The sequence below is a fragment of the Ceratotherium simum genome, chromosome 16, assembly GCF_057802395.1.
Source record: "Ceratotherium simum simum isolate JZ-2026a chromosome 16, ASM5780239v1, whole genome shotgun sequence".
Lineage (NCBI taxonomy): Eukaryota > Metazoa > Chordata > Mammalia > Perissodactyla > Rhinocerotidae > Ceratotherium > Ceratotherium simum.
The window spans coordinates 7,667,921-7,692,325 of NC_141915.1; the positions used below are offsets into that span (position 1 = coordinate 7,667,921).

The 24,405-nt window shown below is 49.3% G+C and overlaps 1 protein-coding gene across 4 annotated transcripts in view; it reads right to left on the reverse strand.

Moving 5' to 3' along the window:
* Positions 1 to 19,492, reverse strand: part of SHISA6 (shisa family member 6) — a 290,024-nt gene extending 270,532 nt beyond the window's left edge. Inside the window, exons 1-2 of one of the 4 annotated variants that reach the window (XM_087440416.1) lie at positions 19,026 to 19,492; positions 17,636 to 18,703 (exon numbers count right to left, since the gene is read on the reverse strand). In XM_087440416.1, the coding sequence (XP_087296542.1) occupies positions 17,636 to 18,270 (635 nt within the window). In that variant the 5' untranslated portion in view covers positions 18,271 to 18,703; positions 19,026 to 19,492. The remainder of the gene's footprint in view (positions 1 to 17,635; positions 18,704 to 19,025) is intronic. The other 3 variants (XM_087440417.1, XM_014789497.2, XM_087440415.1) reach the window with 3 other exon arrangements.
* Positions 19,493 to 24,405: the final 4,913 nt, after the last annotated feature.

Here is a 24,405-nt window from a genome sequence, read left to right on the forward strand (position 1 = left end):
TTAAGTCTGGGTTACAGCTAAGCTATCTCCACCTGTCTCTAGGTCACGTGAGGAAAGAAGCTCATGACTTGCACTGAATTCTCTTCTGATGCCCAGCTGGCTGGACTAAGCTGGGCAACACAGCCAAACGGGAAGAACAAGCTAGAGAAGGTGTTCCTGAAGGCAGGCCATCTGGGGGGTGGGGACCCTGCCCTGTGTGGTCCAAATGAGGAGGAGGTAGCCAGGGACATGGTCCTGGTCACCCAACCTGTGGGCTTCCATGACTCCTGAACACCATTCTCCAAGATCTATCCTTTCCCAGTGCCTTCTGGCAACTAGAAAGGTGGCCCTAATTCTCAGACAGTGCGTCCTTAGGAGCGATCCCCTCTGCCAGCTCCCCTCCCCCCAGACCACACTTCCCTCCGCTCCTCAGCTCAGTGACCTCCCTCCTTGCTCCTGTTTCTTTCCAACTTCCATCTCCTTGTCTCCAGGGTGCTTGATAAACATTATTCTAATTGTGAAATGTGCGATTCCAGTCTCACCTAATTAATTTGGATACGCCGGAGGAAATGGGTTAAGGCCTGAGCTACTTTATAAGGGTAGGAAAGAAAATTGGTCACTTGAGGAACAGGCAAGCAGATGCTGTAAAAGAGCAGGCAGCAGGTGTCAGGGTCTGAGAGAGACAGAGACTTCGAAGGAGGGGAAAGACAGGGACAGACAGACAGTGACAAACAGAGAGAATGGGAGAGACAGACGGACAGAGGTAGAGGCAGAAAGAGAGGGAAGGGAAACAGGTGGAGAAAATGAAATGACAGAAATGAAGCCAAACAAATGGAAAGAGAGCGAGAGACAGTCAGAGACTCAGAGGCAGAGAGAGGCAGAGATGAGGGAGGAAGAGAAAGAGACACAGACGAGCAGACAGAGAGAAAAGGGAGACAGAATTAGAGGGACAGAGACAAATACGTAGAAAAAGCAAGAGAGAAAATGAGAAACAAAGAGAAGTTCAGAGACAGAACGTGATTCAGAAGGTGAGAGATGGGGAGAGAGGATCAGAGAGAGGCATTCAGAGGGAAAGAGAATCAGAGGGAGAGAGAGAGAAATGGGCAAGTGAAGAGTGAGGAGGGGTTCCCACCAAGTTCCCAGGGCTGGGAGGGAGCCACCCCCACCCGCACTCCCAGGCCGACTACAGATGTGGCTAATTTAAGAACCTGAAGAATCTTGCTAATTGTCCTGTTCATTCCAATCTCCCCCTCCCCTGAGCCACTTCTGCTGCAATATCTGAATATATCAAACAAAAGAACGCTTTTGCCTGCACTATCTGGATAACTGCCTTGGTTCGCTGCTCCTTTCGGCACATGGATTCCTTGGCTCTCAAGGATGCGTGGCCAGCAGGGGAGAGTAAATTAATTGGGCAGCAAATCGGAACAGGGAAAACAGTCAGTCTGATCTTTCAGGCCAGGAAGCAGTGTTCCTCAGAACTCGTGTTTGCATATTAATCACCTGCATAACGGAGGTCCCATCTTACATTTGGAGAGCACTTCACAGTTTCTAAATGTGTTCACCTGCCTTATCCTGTGTGACTCCCATTCTAACCCTGTGACCTTTGCAGTTATTAGTACCCTAATTTTTAATAAGAAACTGGGGCTCAGACTAATTCTAGGACGAGAACATGATGGAACAGAAATTTAAATCCAGGGCTTGTGACTTGAGTCTGAGTGTCCCTCTGCTCACTGGGACCATCTCTTACATAGATCTCACTATCCTATGAATCCTCAGCTTGAATGAGTCCTCCTGGTCTCTCCAGCAGGGTCTGCTAATTTAGAAAACGCCAGTTAATACTTGGGCATGGAGAAACAATTAGTAAATGAGTGATTCAGACCAAGACTAATTATTTATTTGCTTAAAACCTTGGTTAATGTTGTCAGTGGTCCCAAGGAAATGAAAGTGTGTTTGAATTTCCCTAAGTGTTGCGTTATCTTGATGCCTGAGGGACCAAGTCCAGTCAACATTTTGACGTGCTGCCACCTGCATTCAAGACATGAAATCTTTCTTAAAATGGCAAATGATTTCCCTTAACAATAGAAAAATAAACAAAACTTTGCTCATAACTTTGCTTCATAGTCTTGCCTGCTTGGGAAATTAACGGCTATCATTTATTGAGCAATTGCTATGTGCCAGACATTGTGCTTAACTCTTAAAAGCACCATATTATATAACCCTTAAAACAACCTTACATGGAAGGTGCTATCAGCCTCTGCATTTTACTGATAAGAAAACTAAGACTTTGAGAGGTTAGATATCTTACCCAAGGTCACAGGGCCAGTGAGTAGTAAATCCAGATTTCAAACATAGGTAGGTTAAACTACAGAAGCTAACTTTATACCACTGAATTACCCATCCAAGACTCCGTCCATCCCACCATCCATCCATCCATCCATCCATCCATCCCACCATCCATCCATCCTTCCAACCCTTCATCCACTTAATCACATTTGTTTTTCCACCTACTATGTCCCCGCAATGGTCTCTGAACATGAGATTCTGGAGAGTGGTCTTTAGTGGAAAAATCCACACAGAGAGAACTCACCTGCTGCTCAACTGCCCAGTTCTATTCACCTAAGTGAATCATCAACATCAACAGCTTTGAAGGTTTTTATGTTGTTTTAGCAGGCAACATTTCTGTCAAATGAAATTCTGAGTAGAACACCAATATACTTCACTAGATCCCTGCTCTGCATGAGGACAAAGTAAGGAACCAGAGCCCTGCTCTACCAAGCTCTTGTTCTCTATCCAGTAGTCCCTGGGCTTCATGAGATGTCCAAGTTTGAAAACAAAAGAGTGCCAAATGAAAAACTTGGAATTTTTTTGTCCCAATCTTTACTCATTGAGCAGACAGCAAAACTTAGGTCCCCTCAAATTAAGTGGGGAAACTGGAGACCCTTCGTTCATCCATAAGTCTTTTTGATCTCAATTAATATGCTTTCCAGGTGGACCCCATGAAAATCAGTGCTCACTAAAGTGGATCAATTGGAAAACAGACTTCTGCTTCCGCCACGTCTCTGGATTTCTGAGCCATATCGATGCCACAGAAGGGAGAAAATAAGTTCAGCTAGTATTCAGTAAGTTTTTCTGTGCCAAGAGCAAGGCAAGCTGGATAGTTTAGACCTCTAATCATGCCCTTTCTCTTTTCAGTGGCAGTAGGAAGAAATTTATGCCGTTGGATAGGTATGATAAAAGGCCAAGTGGGTGAACTATTCCATTAATAAGCTATTTTGGTTAATGTTCTTATTCCTAAGGACTAAGGAGAACACTCTTGTTTCTGAAGAATTTTCTAAAAGCATTCCTGCCTAATTAAGTAGAATATGCCGAATATAATTAATCTTTTAAAAAAAGAATGCAAGGTTCTTCCAAGAGAGGGCCACCAGTCTAATCTTTAGTTCTCTTCACAGAGAAAGCTAAGTAAAATGTAGACAATCTAGGAAATGGAGTTATTCATATAAAAACTACAGGACAAATCATGGAAGGCTTCTTTTCTTTCAGTAAATCTCTGATAGCTACTTCTTTTGTACTTCTCCTAAAAGTAGAATGTAGACATTCTATTCCAGTTAAACGCAAGAGTCTGGTTATTTGAGTCCTGGATAACTGCACTTTTACTTGACTGACAGCCACCGTCCTCTTTAACATCACTCTCATGCTTATCCACTGGGCAGTCAGGGTGCCTTCATTCTCTGAAATACGCACTTCGGACAATTGAAGTGAATATATTTTTAATAAACACGCACCAAGGAAAATGGCTTAATTTAGTTCTCCTTATTCCTGGTTCTCTCACAGTCCACTTGAAAAACACAGCTGCCGGCTTTGTGTGTGCACAAGTCTGCTCTCCTCATACAGAGAGGCTACGAATGGATGTGGAGATCTCCTTTGTTGTGCTAACAATGTTTGTGCATCTGCACTGAGCTGTTCTGCAGGTCTGAGTTGTCCCAGGCACAATTGGAATTCATCATGGCCAATAAACATTGCAGGCCTCAGTGAGGGAAGGCTCGGCCTGCCTGCTTTACTTTTCAGGCAAGCAGGGACAGTCGCTCCATCCCGATGGGCACCTGTCCTGGGCTGCTGCTCAATGACCAGCCACGAGCTAGGTAGATGTGCATCTCCTGGGGCCTCAGTTCATCCCTAATAGCATCATCTCCACACACTCCATCCCTTGCCTCATGAATCATATGAAAATTTACCCAGGCCTGGGAAATTTGGTAGCATCAACACCAAGCCTAGACTTTTCAGAAATATTTAGATTTTCTGAAAATGAATCTAAGATCTGGATGTGTCAAGTACAGCTACCATTTGGACCTGGTAAACACAAATGCTACGAGATTTGTTAACAGAGCCACATGGTCAACCTGGTGATAGATGAGTTAGTAAATGTACCTTCGTACAAGGTACGATGGCCTGCTGCTATTGTTGTGACTGCTGGTGTTGTTTTCTTGATTGGCTAGGGGCACACACCTAAATCTGTAGGTGATGCAAAATGAAGGCAGCGTAGGCTAGTGGCTAAACCTGGGGATTCTGGAGCCAGAGTACCTGGGGTGGAATGCCGGCCACTTAGTAGTATATTGGTGATCATTAGCTAGCTACTTAAGTGGCCTGTGGTTCTGTTTCCCCATTCAAAAAATAAGGCCAAAAATTATGTCTACCACTTAGGGTTAGTATGAAGATTACATAAGTTAATATTTATAGAGCACTTAGAACAGAACCTGGCACCCAGTGAGCACTATACAAATATTTGATTAATAAATAAATCCAAATGCAACCTCCCGTTGTCTACACAGGCTCAGCCTATAAGACCAAAACAAAACTAGAGGTGGAAGAGAGGAGTCTTGGAGGACTGACTCAATAATGCCAGACAGGCAAAACTCTTGTTGTGGACAGTGAGCCATACGGCACGGCTGTGGCCATGGGTCATCCTGGAAGGGACCACCCACATGCCATATTTTCCTCTCAAGCCTAAGGGCAGGAATCCACATGGTCACACACCAATTTTTCACTGAACCTTGTACTGGGAGTTTGCAGGCCAAGCGCCAAGAGAGTGTCTGTTGGTTCCTTTCTGCAAGGCCATCAAAAATTGTCCCTCCACTAGCGTGCAATGAAGTGAGATAAAGACCCATGGAAAAGCAAGGATTCACATCAGGAGCAAAAGAAATCAGGATTCTATTGGGGCAGAAAGAGCAAATGTAGCAAACTGGCCAGGGCAACATTTTCGGCAAAGGATTCAGTTATTTTTTTTCTTCAATCTTCCTCCCTCCCTTTTTAATTCTTTTCTTTCTTCTTTTTTTTCTTCTTTCCTTCTTTAAAAAAATTATAAACATTATTGTCATTTCCAAGCTCATGTCATTGTCATTTCCAACTTTCACACCAACGCAACCATCAGAAGGGTGAGGTACACAAAAAAAGACCACCCAAATCCTCTCCACTTTAATTAAGTCATTCATTCATTCATTCATATTTACTGAGCACCTACTCTGTGCCAGGCACTGCTCTAGGCACTAGAACACAGGCGTGAAAAAACAGCCAAACACAGTATCCTCTTGACATCATGGTGGGGAGATGGATTGGTGCCTAGGGCTGGAGACTGACCAATTTCCCCAAAGAAATCTTTATAAGTTTAAATTGTGTTTGAATGACTGAGACCCACATGTTGCTCTTGGCAATATCACTTGGGATTTTGCTATAGAATTATAACCCCATTTCTATGTGGACAACCTTCGCACAGGCATGAACACTTGAAACTGTGTCCTGTGAGAAACAGACTTGTAACCAGGGATGTCTGTCCAGGAGAAAGGAAGATTGAAGGGGGCCTTGACTGCTGTCTTCAAAGAGATGTCTTGTCGTCTTACAGAAAAAAGGATCCATTTCCACTGGGTTGCTACAGTGGGCAGACTTCATGCCAGAGAAGTCAAAGTTAGAAGTCAATTCCCCACGAGAATTAACTGGAATTGCATCTTGAGAAGAGAATGGACTGCCTGCAGGTGTAGGGGAGTCCCAGCTCTAGATGCCTGGTGCAGGAGAGGAGGTGGATCTGGTGACCAGAGGGAGAGGCACTAAAACACTTCATGAGTCCCTTTCAACCAAGAGATTCTATGAGTTTAAGGTGCTAAAAACAATCATTCTCATGAGGCCATTTGCAGATAGCATTCTTATCTGAATGGAGTGTGCAAGAAAAATGCATTTTCTCCCACACCCCAGCGCTGTTGCATTTGAAAGTACAGATGTAGACTGTTTTCCCAAACTTCCCAGGTGTGCTGAGATCAGAATGGGCCAGAGAAGAACATGCCTCCACAGCTTGATAGCCCCCATCCTATAGCTGGGCTAATAGACCAGAGCAGCGCCGAGGGACTCACCCAAGGTCATGGGGACAGAAAGTGACAGAAGCTGGGATTAGCCTGTCTCCTATCTCAGCTCCCAGGAAATGCTCTAAGGCAGAGAAAGATGGATGACAACCTCCAACAGTGAGAGAAAAAGGGGCTTTGCTAGGTGTCCCTTGAAAGCCACATAAGCAGGTAAAAGGAAGAAGATCACAGTCCTTTCCTATAAGGGGCTGAGTGCTGACTAAGTGCATCCTGTCACGTCCCACGGTAGGTGTGATGCTGTCTCCTCAATCCAAACAGTGGTATTGAGGACAGTGATGAACGAGCAGTCTCCTTAGGAAGGAAGAGGCATTTGAGAAAGAACAGAGGGAGGAAAGAGTGAGCTCACTGTCTTCTTATCCCCCAGAGACATTGTCCTAAATCTGCCTCCAGGTTCCTAACCTCTCGTGCCCAGCTGGTCATCCACGTGGCAAGAGGGGATGAGGTGAGCCCTGGGGTGGTGGCATAATCCCTAACAGAACTCTCAAAGCCGAAAGAGAGTTTCTGGATTCTAAAAACTCAGGGAAATACAAAAGACAAGAAACAAGAAGAAGGGAAATTAGTGGGAGCCCCCAGAGGGAATTAAAAAGGGAATTCGAAGCAGCCTACAGTCAAGCATCACTAATTCAGCAGAAATGGGGGCAGGCTAATCCCAATCAATGAAACAGACATGAAAATTATAAAACACTTTAAAGGAAATGCATTTTTACTGCTTCCCAGGCCACTGCAGGATTACAAACTAGGCTAAAAAAAAATTGATCTTTGGAGAGCTACTTTATTGAATAGATAAGAATGATTTGTAATTAACATGCCAATTGTCTAAGGAAGAGCCTTCTTGAAAACAATCTGTCCTTCTGCATGGTGTATGTGCCCTGCACAATCTTTGCAGTCTTGTCTGAGCTATTTAATCTGTTCATCACAGCTTCTTATCAGACAGAGAAGAGAAAAACAATTTCACCCAAGTCCAATTTGGATAAATTTTGAATTAGCGGAGTCTGAATAGACATCGTTTAATGAAGTTACAGCAGGACAAGTTCAAGAAGGAGAAGTGGAGGGAGAGAGGAACGGGACATAACTCCACAGAAGAGAAGAGGAATCAAAAGGAGAACAGATGGAGAAAGAAGCGACTGTGGACAAAGACACAGAAAGGAACAAGAAGAAACATTTTAATGATGTGACTTAAAAGAACGAGAGAGAAGCCACAGATCCTCTGCTAAGAGACCCGATTCTCTTTGCAAATACATGAGGGTGGGGGACGAGGCGCTGGCACGGAGGTGGGTAAGAAGCCGGCTGTCGATTGTCTGAGAACAGAAAAGCTGTGTGATTTCCCACAGCCTAGGGAGCCTTCCAAGCCTACGGGACATCATTCCTGCGAAAGTTCAGGCAAATTCCTCAGGACGCAGTAAAAAGTCAGAGAGGGCCACCTGTTAATCCAACAGAGAGGCTGGAATCCAGATTCTTCTGCAAGTTCTGGAGCAGCCTCAGCATTTGGGCTTGGGCCGCTGCCCTGTCATTTTAGGGAGGTGGGTTAACATGAGCCCACCCTCAGACGAAGCTGCCCAGCCGTCAGGGACTGAGGCCAGAGGCCCTACTGATCAGATCCAAGGCGATACTAGGACTGGGGGAGAGACGTTCTCCTGGCAACAACTTCTTTGCTTCTACGGGGTTTGGCCCCCTCCCTGCCCAACCCCTGGGGATGACAGCAAGGGTCTGTATTCTCAGGACCTCAGAAGGGAGGGGACGGACGGCTCTGGAACACACTCTCGGATGCCACTTAAAATGAACAGCCACTCCCCCTCGTCCCGCACGTCCTCTCGGGGTTCAAATCCCTCCTCACCGCAGCAGCAGGACAGAGAAGAGAGGGAAGAAGTGACCGTCTGGGTGGAAAGCATACCTCCCAGGACATTTGGCTAAGGGAAGCACGAATATGGCCAGAGGACAGATGTCCTAAGTAATGAGACTTTAATGCCGGAGCTAATGGGAACAGTACACAAGACCAAATGCCAAAAAAGCAAGGAATAATGAGTGTTTGCAAAGCCTGCAGAAAGCAGCGACTCTTCTCCCGAACGCTGGGGAACAGGGCCAAGGTTCTAGCCACCCAGAGCCTTGGATGGGGCTCAGCCTCCATGGGTCTCGAGATGGGGATGGCAGCTCTGGGCAAAGAGGATCAAGAGTTCTCCTGCCCCTCCGACCAGGCCAGAGTATGAGCCACGGTGGAGGCTGAAAACAGTGCTAGGAACTCCATGTTCCCGGGGAGAGCGAGGGAAATGGTTCCCACACCCACCTCCATCAGGTGAATGCCCTGGTCAGGGACCCCTGCCCTGGAGCCGCAGACCCCGGAGCACGAGCCCCACCACAGACCACCGCCATGGTCATGACCACCCCCACTGACCATGATGACTGGAGCCTGAGGGTGAAAATCAGGGCTCCGGCAGGTGCCCAGGATTCCTTCCTTTCCAGGTGCCTTTCAGGACAGAGGGCGTGCGGGCACAAGAGACAGAGAAACACGGCAAAAGAGCGAGGAAGTAGAAAGTATGGCTGAAGAATCAAAACAGGAAAAGAACAGAACTAGAGCAGGGAAGCAGAAGTGAGCTGGCTGAAATTCTGTGTCTTGTGTGCATAGTGCTAGATGTTATAAATGGGGCAGGGAGGGGACCTGTGATGAATGGGGCTGTTTGTGAGCTGTACATCTCAGTAATTAAAACTGGGGATGGCCAAGGTCCATCCTCTCGCCCCCCAAAGTGCTTCTTTTCTCTAGCGCCCTTGTTACTCTCAGGAGCTGGGACTCGTGCCCTGGGATTCTTTCAATATTGTAAAGGTTTGGGTTGGGTTTTTTTCCTCAAAGTCAAGGTGTTCTGTTTTGTTTTTGTTTTTTCCATCTTCTCTGTATTGCCTTCACTGTCCTCAGCCGATATAATCCTTTCTAGAAAAAGAGCCCTTTTACTGCCCTGGTGCCTTCATGCCCTGCAGGCAATGTAAGTGAGGGCCACCAGCCCAGTTCCACAGCACCCTGATTTGGAGGTCGTGTATCCTCCCATCCCTTACTGTGATTACCATCCCTGGGCACAGGCAGCTGGGTCTTTTCTTTCTCAAGTAATCTGAGTATCAGTGACCCACTTACATCCAGGAAGGTGAGAGCCAGCTGCTCTGTGGGTCCCCAGGAGACCAGCGATGTATTAGCTGTGTGACCTTGGGCAAGTTACTAAGCCTCTTTGAGTTCATTTCCTCGTCTGTTAAATGGGCAGCTATATTCAGAGGGTGATGGAAGGATGCAGGGAGACAATGCATGTCAAGTGCTTAGCAGGGTGCCAGGTACCCAGCAAGCCCTGGAGAACGGGAGCTCTATGAGAGTTTCTCTATTGCCCTCCCTGCTCCATCCACGTGACCTTGAGTCCGCATCTAACTGAGATCTCAGGTCCTCCTCGAAGCTGGCTTTTTGGGGTTGCACAGGTGATTGGGTTGTGTAAGCTCCTGAGAGTCAGAGCTCCCCCATTCCTGACACCTGAGCAGAGGTTAGGGGCTCCCCAGCCACAGAGCAGGACTGACTCCTCCCAGAGTGTCCAAGAGTGCCCTTTAGGGCCTCCAGGGGGCCAGAGGCTCTGCCCTAGCCCATGCAGTGGGAGCAACACCACTGCCCAGTCCCTCACCACCCATTAGGTCATGACTGAGAATAGGAACACCATCCTACCCATGACAGCACAGCCTGCTGCTTTCCCAACTGCAAAGAGGAATGAGAATTGGCAACAGCTGCTGTGCCTGGTGGCCCCTTGTCACCTGTCCTTAAACTCAGCCTGCCCCACCCTTGCTCCATTTCTGTGATCAATCCCACCCAACGAATGCACATTTGGGGGCCGTGGAGCGACTCAGTAAATGACCATCAGGAATCTACCAGCAATGCTCACTGGAAGCCCCACCTTCCTGTGCTTGCACACATTTCTACTTCATCGATGGCTGTCTGGACCAAGCGGTGACCCCATCTGAATGCCAAATTGCAGGGGCAATGGTCTCAGATGGAGAGAAGGGAGGGCACGGACCCCAAGCCTGGCCACATGCATCCCAAATAAACTGGGTCCCTTTACTCTCAAAATCAAATTAGGAATCTAAATTGAGCTATCTGTCTACTGTCTCATGCAGAAATGTGGGACATTCATTTTTTTTTCACCCTTTCTGGGCAGTTACTTGAGCTGTTTTCTGCATATTCAACTCCTTTCTTTTCCCCTCTCTCCCAACTCTTCACTGTCTGCCCTGACACACTGATCCAGCACGAAGCTGATTTTCTTCAGGCCAGTAATTATCTTTCCACGTTGAGGAGTGGCCCCTTCAGAGTGGTCATCAGGGAGAGCAGGGCTCTGATCCACAGGACTGCCATTCATTACCAGAATGCCTCTTCTGGGCACCTGCCTTTGGAGACAGCTGACGTGGTTCCCAGGAGAGCAGGTCTCATTACTGGAGGCACTCTTTATTTCTGATGAATAACCGGCCCAATCACCTATTTCATTCATCGGACGCAGCCCCGTGACTTATCGCTGCTTACAAGAATCAAATCTCCCCTAAGGGGATAAAAATATGCTACCATTACGGAAAGCCAGAATGACATGCCATGGGCTCTGAAAGCACTTCCAGGAGAGGAACTGTGGCAACATCTTCCAGGGAGGAATCAGCGTGCAGCCTCCCAAGGTGACTGCTTAGAAGGACGACACATTAGGATATGTACGTCCTGGTTCTTTCGAAGGAAGAATCAGGCACATTGCAGGCAGAGGCCCCAAACTGCATGTCATAGAGATTAATTTCACATAATGATTGGACTCAAATTTCCAGCTTCCTTAGCTGCCCTCCCTGAAGTTTCTCTGGACCCCTCACCTTGTATTCACCTTGGCCCTGTGGTATCTCAGCCCAGAGATGAGAAAGGGCAGGACTGGCAGCAGTGCTTGTGTTTCTGTGGTTCACAGAGCTGTCCTATATATGCAGGGAGCCATCCTGGAGCACAGACCTGAAACCCCACGCACACGGCCATGGCGTGCCTGGAGGTCTCTGGTCTCTCGCAAAGCTGAAACGCGTTGATCTGCCAGGTCTCAGTATTCCCACCCATCTCTGGGAGAGACAGAAAGCATCCGCAGCCCTAATTTTTAATTACAGATTTCTGCTCATAGTTTTATTCAGTGACCCATTGCCCTGGTTCGCAACTCTTTGGCTTGTGCCATGCTTTCCTTCTTCAATGGTTTGCATTACTCAGATCTGATTAAAGGATTATGCTTAGATCAGGCCATTGCTCTTTGCAAAGGAATGTGGAGAAGCTGCAAAAGGACCAGGGAAGATCAACAGAAATCATTTTAGAGGATGGAAAAACTGAACGAGGAAGAACTCAAAAAAATGTAAGGAAGAAAGAGAAGGGAGAAGCTGTCATTCACATCTGTAAATATCTGAAAGTTATTTGGTGATGACTAAGAAACATGTGCATAGAGTAAAGCAGAATGGATTTTCATTGGGGAAGACGAGGCCAAACAATACTGGGAAAAGACCACTGGCCTAGGACACAGGCCCCCTGGCTTCTAGTCCAAGCTCATTCACCCACTGGACAGGGAACCCCGGTGTTGCAATCTAGCCTCCCTGGGCCCCCTTCAGCTGCCTCACTTATAAAATTACAGAGTTAGGTTAAATGACTTGCCTGCAGTAAAAATTCTGTGATTCTGTAATAGATGACAAACTAATAGAAAGTACTACTCTGCCTTTTCAAAACATTTTGCATTTACTTCTAGAGATAAAAAGAAAAACAGGCAGGATTAGCAATCTGTCCTGAATGGGTTTGAAATAAGCCTGCTCAAGTTCAAGGGTCTGACACCTTCTGAGGCTTCGCTGGTAAACCCTCCCACCAAGCCCTCTTCTCCATCTGCAACATCTACAAAAGAAGATGCTAGAAATATGAGGTCATAAACGTGACTCAGGGAAAAATAATGGGTTGGAATGTCCTAAGATAGAGAAAAGAGAAAAAAAAATTACAGCAGAAGGTATTTTTAAAATGAATTTAACCTAGGCCTGAATACAGCCCATCAGAGGCCCCTCCTCCATCACCATCTTATACACCAGTAAGTTCAAACCACAAATTTGTGGTTCCACAGGATATATATCATCAAGGGACATGACCAAAATTGTAGGACAACATGCACTCGAATCTACCACAATTTCAAAAATAGATTGCGCAGGACTTTGAATGGGGGGATGGTGGCAGGGACACAGGAGAGTGGTGACATCCAATAGCCAGTAGCTGGGTTAGTACCAGCATGTAGTGGGGATTTTCACGGACTACGAAAAGGAGCCAGAAAGTTAATATCTAAAGGCAATGCTGCCAAGCCCTGGGGAAATCAGGCAGTGGAACTGGAAGGATGAAGCTTGGTGTAGTTCCCTTCTATTCCAGATCTGTGGGCACGTCTGTCTGGGGCTAGTGAATTAACCTCTTTCAATCAGCTCACTTTCTCAGCTGTCTTAACCACTGCTTCCTGCAAAATTGATTTGAATTGACTGCACGGTCAATCTGATCTCTTACTAAAATACGTTGAAAACAATTAATTGGGCTTTTTCTCTACCTGTGTCTTGGCAGCGTAGAACTGTGGGTAAACTCTTGGTATCTTAGCAGCAGATTCCTCCAAATGATTGTGTTCTGAGCCAGGCAAGAGGGACAGAAGTACATGACTTCTAGGCTTGGAGTAGGGTGGGAGGGGACAGCAAGACAGCAACAACATACCAGAGAGAATTGTCAAAGTGCAGATTTTTGAAAAGTATTTGCATGGCTGCCCTGCTCAATCAAGAATGAACTCTGCTAGCCTCATGTGTCAAAGGTAACATACACTTTATAGGTTTCTGTTTTACAGTTTGGTATCTTGCGCACAGGAGGCGAGCAGGGCCCATCTGTTGAATGAATGCATTGCATGTAGCCGCCGGCGGCAGGAGGAAACCAAGCATGGGCCCTGGGCAACGCCATACACTTCTCACCCGATCACCTTCCTCCTTTTGCTGTCTTTGCTGCTTCTGTCTTCCTGGTGTCCTTCCCCTAACCCCTCCTCCATAAGCCTTCTTAAATTCTACAATTTCGCTGCTTTCTCCACATGCATTTTTTTTTCCACTTAAAGAAAATGGAAAACATGCAAGGCTAAGACCTTCAGTCCAAGGCAAGTTATTTTGTGTGTCCTTCCAACTGCTATATTTGATGTAACTCTCTGTTTAGATCAATTCATTCTAGTGAGCCCACAGTGCTTCAAAAAATGGAGTGTTTGGGGGTGATCCGACAATTCACTGCCCAGGAACCTAGGGCAAGAACTCACTAAATCAGCCAACACTGTGGTCTTGCTACTGTAGTTATGTGGTCTGTGAGGACAAAATAGAGCCCTTTGGGCTTGTAATTAATTTCTGGAGGGAGAAAAGGTGGAACAATGTGTTCCCCTGATTCCTCTAGAAATAAGCAGAGACCCCAAGACGAGCCCTTTGCCGGCTGCAGGGGTCACCTCCTAAAGCTCTTCCTTTTTCCTAATAACGTCTGCTCAGGTTTTTCTCCCACAACCCTGAGCACTTCCCCTCACCCCCCGCCCCACAGGCCTCCATGCCCTCCACCCCTGAGCAGGCAGTGGGAGGACCCAGAGCAGCTCTGACTTCACCACCTCATCTCCAGCATCCTAAGAGCTTCCTGGCCCATCTGTTAATTAGCCATTTAAAAAAGAAGCCACACAGTTCCTCCCGCAGTATGAGTCTTCTCTCCAAGACACTCATGAGTCAACTCAGGGTGAGGAGAAGGAACAGGTCTGGATGTGAGACAACTGGTAGGGAACTGAATGGCAAAAGGCAGCCAGTCTCCTAGGCCGTCTCCTGGGCCGAGACCCTGATCTTGGAGAACACGGTGGGCCCTCCCTGAACAAACAGCCCCGGGCAGCAGTGCAGAAACCACTCAGGAAACGTTACAATCCGCGTGGGCCTGCGGTCATGCGCTTGAGCCGCAGCCTGGGCAGCTGGAAAGAAGGGGAAGGGGAGGTAGAGAGCCTGGTGAGAAACGGGGTTCTGAGTGGGAAAGGAGGCTGCCCGATGTCCAGTGGCTCTCCAGATCCAGAATACGGGGTCCCTCTGGCCACCTCTCTCTCCTCCCTGGGGTCCAGCTGAGTGTGACTTTGCTCATCTGTGAGAATCACCAGAGCGCTGATTGTTTCCCCTACAGACACTGGCTTCTAGCACAGAAACAGGATGGCAAGGTCTAATCACTTCTGGAAAAGACCAAATCTGTCCTTCCCTGCAGGGGCTGGAGACGTGAAAGGGGGCCCTGCCCTCAGGAATGTACGTGCAGGCAGGCGAGGGCTGGCCAGCCCAGGAACACAGGAAGAGGCAGATGGACCACCTTGGAGTGGCATCCTTCTTTTCATCCCTTCTAACACTCACAAATATCCCCTTCAATGAGGCAGCTCTCCTCCCTCAGACTCAGCCCCTTCTTCCCCATCTGCATCGTCTGAGAGGAACACACAGTGGAATAAACTCCTTGCCTTTTCAGAAAGGAAATGTCTTTGCTGAATATTCCAAAGAATACGTAAGAGAACACACATCCCACTTCCTCGGTTGACCTCTGAAGGGTCTATATTCTTTCTTCTCCCCCACTTTCCCTGGGGAAAACTCACTGTGGTGTGAATATTTATCTCCTTCTCCACTGCTCTCTCCTCTTCTCTACCCTAACTCCCCAGCAAGACAATCTGCACAAAACTCCCCAGAGCAGCAAGCAGCGAACTCTGAGGTGTGAGCAAAGTGAGATGAGTCGTGGCAACACTCACACCCAGGAGTCAGTGAGCAGCTCCCTGCAATGTGCACACTCACCCTGACACTCCTGGGAAGGAAGAGGTGGAGATGGGATGCTGTTGTGCCTGAGTAACCCAGAATGGAAAACTAAGTTTCCCAACCTGTCCAAGGTCACTCATGGAGTGTCCTAGATGGCTTTCTCATGCTCTGTCCCCTCCCTCCCAAACATAGACAGGCATTGTCCCCTACCCAAGCACCAATATGGTGGTTTCCAAAGCACTGATCAGGCGAGACTGCAGCTGCTGGAAGAGATGCTGTGAACTGAATAAAATCAGGAGGTGAATTTGATGGAGAAGCATCCCATATTTACATGATGGTCTGAGGGCTGAAATTCATCCCCTTTCCCACGGTTCTCTCTCTTCCCCGACCCAAGAGAGAAACTGCACAACGGCATCACCATTGAGCCATACACCCATACACAAACCAGTTGCCCTAGCTTGGTGTTGGGGAAGTCTGTGTGGTGGGGAGGGAAGAAAACACCAAGAGGAACAGTGATGTCTCCAGGGTCACAAGCCAGTAGAACACAGGCCAATGCCAGCATCCAAAGACTATCAATATCCTCCCAGGTGTTGCTGAATAAACTCAGTAGGAGGTGGCAAGGTCAGGGCAGGGGGCAGCTCTCTCTAAGAGTGTAGAGAACAATGGCTCAGGGAAGAGAGAAACTCAAAGAAAGGTATGTGAGAATCAGCCAGCAGGAGGCCATGGCCAGAGTGGAAGGTGATGAGTAACCAGGACCACAGGAGAAGGCAGACAATTTTCTGGGCCTAGAGACAGGGCTGGAGGGAGCATAAGGACCAGGCATCTCTGCATCAGGAAAGTGCTTGCCCACAGGCATTCCTTCTCTGCTTTCCATAGTGAGCCGAGAGAGAATTCTTCGCCAGACAAGACCCAAAAGAGGGAGTGTCCTGTCCTTAGTTTGCTCTCCATCCCACCTGCCCTCTGCATTTGAGAGCAGGGACTGACCACAGACCATGTGTCACAACTCGTCCATCAGTTGCCAGGACCAGTCCAGGCACAGACTCATTATCTGAGCCATAAGATGAGGACAGAAAGGAGGGCAGTGGCACTTGAGGGTGATGAGTGAGGATTATAAACAGGTCTCCTTTTGGAAGCACCCCAATTCTAACACCTGCATTTGTCAGTATTGAAGTACCCACGCTTTGAGGATTTGACTCAATAAAACCTGCCAGGGAATATGATCTTTTCTCAACATCCACAGTATCAACAGAAAAAAAAATCATGCCTAGAAATTTCTATCTGCTTTTCTCTCTCTTCATCAAGGCACAGGTGATTAATGTCCACAACAGTGAGGGAAGAGGTTTTCAGGCCAGAAGGATAGCAAGCAGAGTGCGGAGATGAAAGGTGTATGGCTCAGGGTGGGGGCCTGCTGGGCAAACTCAGAAGCAGGATTGGTCTGGGGGGTGGTCCTGGTTACTAGGGTAGTGCCCACACAATGTGCCAGAAATGGAAGTATTTCCTGGGGCAGGATTTGTTCCCTGAAAGGACTCTGCTGAACCACGTCCAGCCATTCATCATCACAAGGGGACAGAAGCAAAGCTAACTTTGCATCTCTGGGTGCATCACTCCTAGAGTTGTAAAGAGAGGCTGGTTTCCTGTTCCCTTGGCTTTGACTTCCCAAAGGGCTCCCTTGGAGCTAGGGTTGTGGGGCAGGCGGCAGTCAGGGTAGAACCATGGACTACCATATTTGAGCTCCTGGCATAAGTTTCGATAGGAGGCTGTCCCCACTGCCTGCCTAATATAAGCAGTGAAAGATGCCCACCAGGTTTAACAGAGCAAGAAGTGTTAACTCAGAGAGTTCTGCCTACAAGGTTTAAGTCTCAGCAGGAAAGATAAGCATCCCACTCAGCAGGATGCAATGAAGAGACACCATCTGCCCTTGGTCAACACGGAATGGATACATCTTTATTCCTTCTTCCCCCAGGAAGCATCCTTTCCATATCACCTTCCTCGCTACACCACCCAGTTTACACTAAATCACTTAGTACTCTTTCCAGTAAGATTCTAACATTGGTCAGTTTCCTATGTTGAAGATAAGCTCTGGTTTGACTCAGAAACCAAATGCAGTAAGAGCCTACACCAAAGTGCCCACATGCCACGAAAACTGAACCCTAGACCCCCACCCAGGATTACAGAATTTGCAAAATTTTTACACTCAAACTTCATGGACTCGACCAATCCAACTTACTTTGCCTTGTAAATCCCCTTAGCCCCAAAGCAGGCGCTCCGGTTCTAAAGAAACGAAGAGGGAACAAGCGGCTCTGATTTATTGCATGTAAAAGAAGCAAGGGTGAAACTGACTAGCGAGTCGAGAGACAGGTGGTGATGCCAAGAGTGGAGAGGACAAGGGAAGCACGTTAAGAGAGGTGAGACCACGGGGAGACCGGGGGCAGGCGCCAGGGGGCCGCTCTCACCTGTGGATGTTCATCTCCCGCGGAGGGCGGTGGGCCTTGTCATAGGAGACCTTGGCGAAGACGCCGGCCACGATGACGAAGGCGATCACCCCGCAGGTGATGTAGACGGTGAAGTTGGTCTTGTCCTTCTCGGGGTCGTACTTGTTCTCGGGCCCCGGCGACACCACCTTGGTGCTGGGCGTCTGCACCCACACCGGGCTCTGGTAGTTGGTGCACTGGCGCTGGTCCAGCTTCTCGTGGCGCTTCTTGCAGCAGAAGCGGTAGTAGCAGGTGCCGCAGCAGTACAGGTAGCCGCTCTCGCTGTTGTTACACTCGAACTCCTTGTCGTACTGGCCGCTCACGTCGTAGTAGCCCCAGCACGTCTCGTAGGTGACGGCCGCGCTGGCCGCCGCCACCGCCGCGGGCTGTCCCCGCCGGCTCCCCGCCTCCGGGACGCCGGGCGCCCGGGCAGTGCCGTTCAGCTCGCGGCCGCCCCGGGCCAGGGCGCCCCCGGGCCGCCGGCCCCCGACGGCAGCGGCGCCGGCGCTCAGGGTCCGGTTGGCGGCGCGGCCGCGGGCGCCGTGGGCGCTGGGCAGCAGGTCCAGGGACTCCAGCGAGAGCAGCAGCAGCAGCAGCAGGAGGCGCCGCAGCGCCATGGCGGGGCCGGGCGGGAGGGCGCGGGGAAGCTTCCGCGGCAGGCCGCTCCCGCGACCGGCCGGGCTCCGAGGGCGGCCGCGCGGGCCGGGCTGGCAGCGCGGAGTGGTCAGCGGCGCCGAGGCGATGGCGCCATCGAGGCGCGGGCGGCGGCGGCGGCGGCGCGCGGTGCGCACGGACCGGCCCGGCGCGGGCTGCTCGGGCTCTCACGCTGCGCGCCGGCTCCGCGCTCCCCTGCGGGCTCGGCGCGCCTCCCGGGCAGCCCCATCCCCGCCGGCGGCGGCGGCGGCGGCGGCCCCGCGCGCGGCTCGGCTCAGGCAGGACCCGAAGCGCGGCTCCGGGCGGCGGCGGCGGCCCCGCGCGCGGCTCGGCTCAGGCAGGACCCGAAGCGCGGCTCCGGGCGGCGGCGGCGGCGTGGTCCCGTCCGGGCGGGTCCTGCGGGACAAGACGGGGAGCCGGTCACGGGGTGGGGCGACGGGCGCTCCCGGAGGCGGGAGGCGAGCGGCGGGCGGGGAGGGAGCTCGCAGCCCTCGAGGAGCGAGGCTCCGGGCCGGGAGGGGCGCGGAGACCGCTCCCGAGACGGGCCCCGGCGTCGCTGCGCGCTGGCCACCGAGGGCGCACGGGCCACCCAAGCCCCTAGCTGCCCGGCCCCGCAGCGCGCTGCCGGCGCCGACTGGCTGCCCGGGACGGAGCCGGCTGTGGCTGGGGTCGGGTGGCAGCCGGAGGAGTGCGCGGCGGCTGGACCTCAGTCACTCACCATGCCCGGCTGCGACTGCAGAGGCGGCGGCGGCGGCGGAGAGGCGGGAGCGCAGCGGCCGGAGCGAGCGAACCCAGAGCCGCCGGCTCGCTGCCTGCACTAGTGCTGGAGCGTGTGTGAGAGGGAGCGAGGGAGACACACGCACTCACACACCCGCACACACGGGAGCGCCGCGAGGGGAGGGGAGGGGAGGGCAGCCGCTCACCGCCGCCCACGTTTACACGCCTGGGCGCCCGGGAGGAGGGGGGCTCCTCTTTGCTTCTCCGTCCTCGCGGCACTTGAAGCTCCGCGTCACCAAAACCCGGGACACCCGTTAATCAACACGGCGAACCAGGCGGGCAAACAGGGGGCCAGGAGCAGGGCGGGAGTGTCCTCTCTGGAGCCAGCCTGCGGCGGGGCCAAACCTCCCCTGCCTTTGCCCCGTCCAGCCTTCGCGGCTGGTGCCACCCTACCCTACAGTCCTGGGCTGTGCGCTGCCGAAGCAAGAGTTGGGGTTTTTTGCAAGCCTTTGCTTCTCCCTAGTGGCGACGCTCACAGTTGAGGGAAGAGGTCAAACCCATTGCTACAGGTTCCTAAACTGAGACTAGGGGTCAAGTGGCTTGTCGGAGGTTACTGGGCTACCAGTAAGCACGGCCAAGTCTCTCTTCCCCTTGGGCACTCTATTCCCCACCCCGCCTCTAACACGCGCACAGGCACAAGACAGCCCCAGCGCTGGGTGGCCCCTCTTATTTCTCCTTTCTGGGACTTTTTCCAGAGCAGAGCGTTGGGGCAGAGTTAGAAAAGCTGTCTGAGCCTCTAAGACTCAGCTTTGAAATCCCTCTGCGGTAGCTGATGGGGGCGGGGAAGGGGCTGTGCAGAAGCCGGTGTCCCTGTGTGGTTGCTGGTTGGAAAGGAGGACTGGGTCGAACTTTCAAAGCCATGAAGCCGCCCAAGGGGGAGTCATAATCATCATTTTTGGTATGTGTCTGTGGAGCAGGTGGGGGAAATGAAAACAAAAAGGAGTGGCCACTGCCCAAATTCTGCCTTTGTGTCTTGGCCTTGTGAGCAAGTAAGTGAAGTTGAAGGCAGGGGACAGGTTGTGAGAGTGTGGGCTGGGTGGTAGAGATTGTCCCCATGGGTGTCCATTCAGTCCCACTCATGCATGACCCAAACAAAGGATGCCGCATGAAGGAAAGGCAGAGCACCTCTTCTTGAAACTCCGGAATGGACAAATTGGAGCTAGAACCCGGATTCCAAGGCACAGGAGGGAGATCTTGATCCTAGGATGGGAGGTGCACTACCGCCCATGGCAACTCCCCTGTTGCTGCTGTCTTTCCCTTCTCTCTCTCTCCGTCTCCTCCCTCGTCCTCTGCGCTTCCTCCCATTCCCTCAACTTCTACTCAGCTGCCACCATTTCTCAATGATTCTGCTCAGCAAATATTTATATAGTGCCTACCCTCCACCAGGCACTGTGGTGAGTGCTGAGATAAAAGATGAATAAGATGGTCCCTTTCCTCAAGGAGGGGGAGCTCGTAGACCATGGGGGAGACAGATAAATGATTACTATACATGGATATGTCCCACGATAAAGGTGGGCATGGAGTGCTCTGAGAGCACAGATGACAGGCACCCAGCCTGGCCTTGGAGGGGAAAGGTGGGGGTCAAAGGCAGCTTTCTCAATGAGGTAATAAACAGAGTCTTGAAGAATGATTAAGAGTTAATACAGCAAACAAGAGGGGAAGGACACTCCCAGAAGAGGGAACATCGTTAGCAAAACCAGAAAGACACAAGTGGTGAGGGTGTATGAGCAGGTGATAGAGCAGTAACATAAACTCCAAGGAAGTCTTCCAAATAAAGCTGGCAGAAGGGCATTGTATCCCCTGCCAAAGGACTTGAATTTATTCTACAGTCAATGGGGAACTGGTGGTGGGTTTTACTCAAGGGGAAGACACTGTCAGATTTACACATTCGCTGGATCTCTAAGTCACCTAGAGTAAGGAACACGGGATGGGAGAAGAGCAATACGGAAGCCATTCAGATAATCCAGGTAAGAGGTGATGAAGGGATGAAGTAGATTACTCGTAGTTGGTGCCTATAGTGGAGATGACCAGCCTGGTGAGAAAAGCAGGTGGGTTCAGCACGGCGTTAGCAATGGTCGTGTTGAAGTGCCTTTAGGAGCTCTAAGTGGAGCTGTTCAGTGCAGGAGTTTCAAGCTCAGGATAACAGGTAAGAATGTACATTTGAAAATCACAACATAGGCATATTCATCTGGTAATCATAGAACATTTTCTTTACCCTCATACTAAGTGAGTTTTTAAGTCACTCTCTTCCTTTCCTTTTCCTGAGCTTTCACCCTCCACCCCTTCATTATCCCAGAATTGCCTGTTCCGTGTATCTGGCAGCTTCCTGGCAGTGGGTAGAAACATTTGTTCCTCATGTGGACTCCAACAAGATTTGATTGGTGGCTCTGAATAAGGGAAATTGTTTTGGTTCCTTAGACCACTCCACTCACAAATGTGTTCTGAACCCCTGTGCTCATAGATGGTGGCATCAACAAACTCACAGAAAATAATAGTATCTCAGAGCTGGATAGGATCTCAGGGGTTATTTATTCCAACCCTGACTACAGTACACTATACTTCTTATTGACACTTGCTGTCCTTCCGATTTGCCCTTTGTAGTGTACCAGGTTGGTTGCTTACCAACATCCATTTCCCTACTTTCTCCTTCTAGTTTCAGTACCTGAACTGTTGACAGTATAGAAGTTTCTTTCTTTCATGGATTTGATTCATTAAAAAGTGCCCGAGAAGAATTGTCTTTTTCAACACCTATACCAACTTCAGACAGCCCATGAGCTTAGGAGAAAGTGACTCAATCCCTGGCTCTAGAAGATAGATCCCAATTCCTGAACCAACCATAATAATCTCATTCCCCTTGCCAGTGATTGGTTAAGAATGGACATGTGATCCAGTTCTGGCCAATATAAAGTGAGGGAACTGTTGGGAGATTCAGGGGAAATTTTCCTTGCTCTTAAAAATAATGGTAATTCCTCTACTTTTTTGAATGTTGTTTCTGTGGATGTTAGGACCTTGGGGAGGGGGAAGGCGAGGGCGGGCCAGAAACCAGTCATTAGTTGAAGTTGATATTCAGTTTGATAGTCATTTGTGCTGCTCTCTAAATATCTCTGCCTTCCATGCATAGAGTAGAATTGCAATTCCTGGCTCATTTGTGAGTAGGAGGGAAAAGTGACTTAGTACCACTGATCAACAAATTGTGAGCAAAAATGATGTATGTTATTTCTGAACCAGAGCATCTAATCGCTGCTTCAAGACGCTCTAGATTTCTCATTTTCTTCTGGCATGGCAATTAGCAGTGTTCTATGTGGGAAAGGCTTTGTCAGACCATCAGTGATGACAGGAGGGAGAACCCCACAGTTTGTAAAAATAGTGCCCACCATGGACATGTAGCATGAATAAAAATATACTTTTTCTATGCAGAAATAGAAGTACAATGATGTACACCTGAAATTTTTACAATGTCATAAACCAATGTTACTGCAATAAACAAAAAATTAAAAAAATATATATATACTTTTTCCTCTTAAAGACACGGGAATTGGGTCTGCTATTGCAGCATATCCCAGCCCATCCTGACTGATACACTAAGAATGACAGATGGAAAGATGGAAGGAAAATTATTGAGCCACGCATGGAACTATGTCCAGGGCTCTGTCAACTCTGGTCTTCCAGTAATGTGAGATAATTAAGTTTGCTTTTGGTGAAGCCTTTTTGCATCCAGAGTTTCTCTTACATGCAGCCAAAGGCATCCTAATGGATGTATCATGTATTTTCTGTCTCCATTCTGACTTTCTTTAGGGTTTCTACCTAGCTATGCAACTTTGTACTAATCATATCACTTCTATGGAATTCGGTTTTCTCCTCTATAAATAGGGAGCTAAGTGGAGGGAGTGTTTCTAACAAGCAATCTCTATGGTCTCTTCCCACTCTGAGTCTTTACCATAGCCCCATGGCCCTGCATCCTCTGGTCCCCTGCTATCCTTCTAGGCTCATCTCCTGCTATTCTCTCCTTACTCATTCCCTCCAGCCACGCTGGTGTCCTTGCTGTTCCTCAAAGCCTTTGCATTTGCTGTCTGCCTAGAACCCCTTCATGCCCCAGACATATGCAGGGTTTTTTCTCACACCTCTTTTGGTTTCTGCTTAAGCATCACTTATTAGAGAGGTTTCCCTGACTATCCTGATGAAAAGAGCACAACCATCACACCACTACTCAACAGTTCTTCTTCCATCCTGACTGTCTTCTCCCTATCATGTTGCTTCATGGCATTTATCACTAATTGATGTGCATTCATTTAGATACTTTTAAAAATTCTATTCTCACTTTCCACTAGAATGCTTGCTCTTTCTTGAACTTTGTTGTCTGTTTTGTTGCCTGCTGTATTCTCAATGCCTGGAGCAGTGCTTGGCGCACAGTAGGCTGTGGTGGACACAGAAGGACTCATCTCCAGCTGTCAGCTCCTCTAGGGTCTGCCTCAGCTGCAGAAAGTTGTCTCCTCTGGAAACACAGGCTTCCTTCCCTGGACGGTCTACATCTAACCACTAATCAAGTTGAAGGTATAAAGGCCCAGCTATTTCAGCCCAATGCAGTAACTCTGATGGGCCATATTTTCTCCAAACATCCAGAGCTCCCTGTGGCCAAGGCTTTGTTGGGCCTGAATCTCATCTGCCCAATCCTGCTTCCTCCTCCATTTTCACAGGTGTTGATCACTATAAAAGAGCCTGCATGGGGCCGGCCCAGTGGCACAGCGGTTAAATGCGCGTGCTCCACTTCAGCGGCCCAGGTTTCGCAGGTTCAGATACTGGGTGTGCACTGACGCACCGCTTGTCAAGCCATGCTGTGGCGGCGTCCCGTATAAAATAGAGGAAGATGGGCACAGATGTTTGCCCAGGGCCAATCTTCCTCAGCAAAAAGAGGAGGATTGGCATCAGATGTTAGCTCAGGGCTGATCTTCCTCACAAAAAAAAAAAAAAAACCTGCATGCCAAAGTTTGTCTCAGCATCTGCTTCAAGAGGTCTGAGCCTGCACCATGGACATTCAGTAAATATGTATTAAATGAATAAATAAATGAATTAATGAGTCTATGATCCCCTAATTCCCTTGATGGCATTCCTGTAAGTGATTATATAGCATTTGCTTTATCACATCTAGTGACAAGTTAGAAACTCTCTCCTAGGGCCATCAATTCCAATGTTAAATAGTTCTAATAGTTAGAAAATTAGAGTACATTGTGTTTTGTTATTGTTGCTGATAGGCAAATCAATTTATTGGCTCAGACTGAGCTCATAGTTGACTAGAGTCTTTTTCACACCTGTACTAGTTAGGA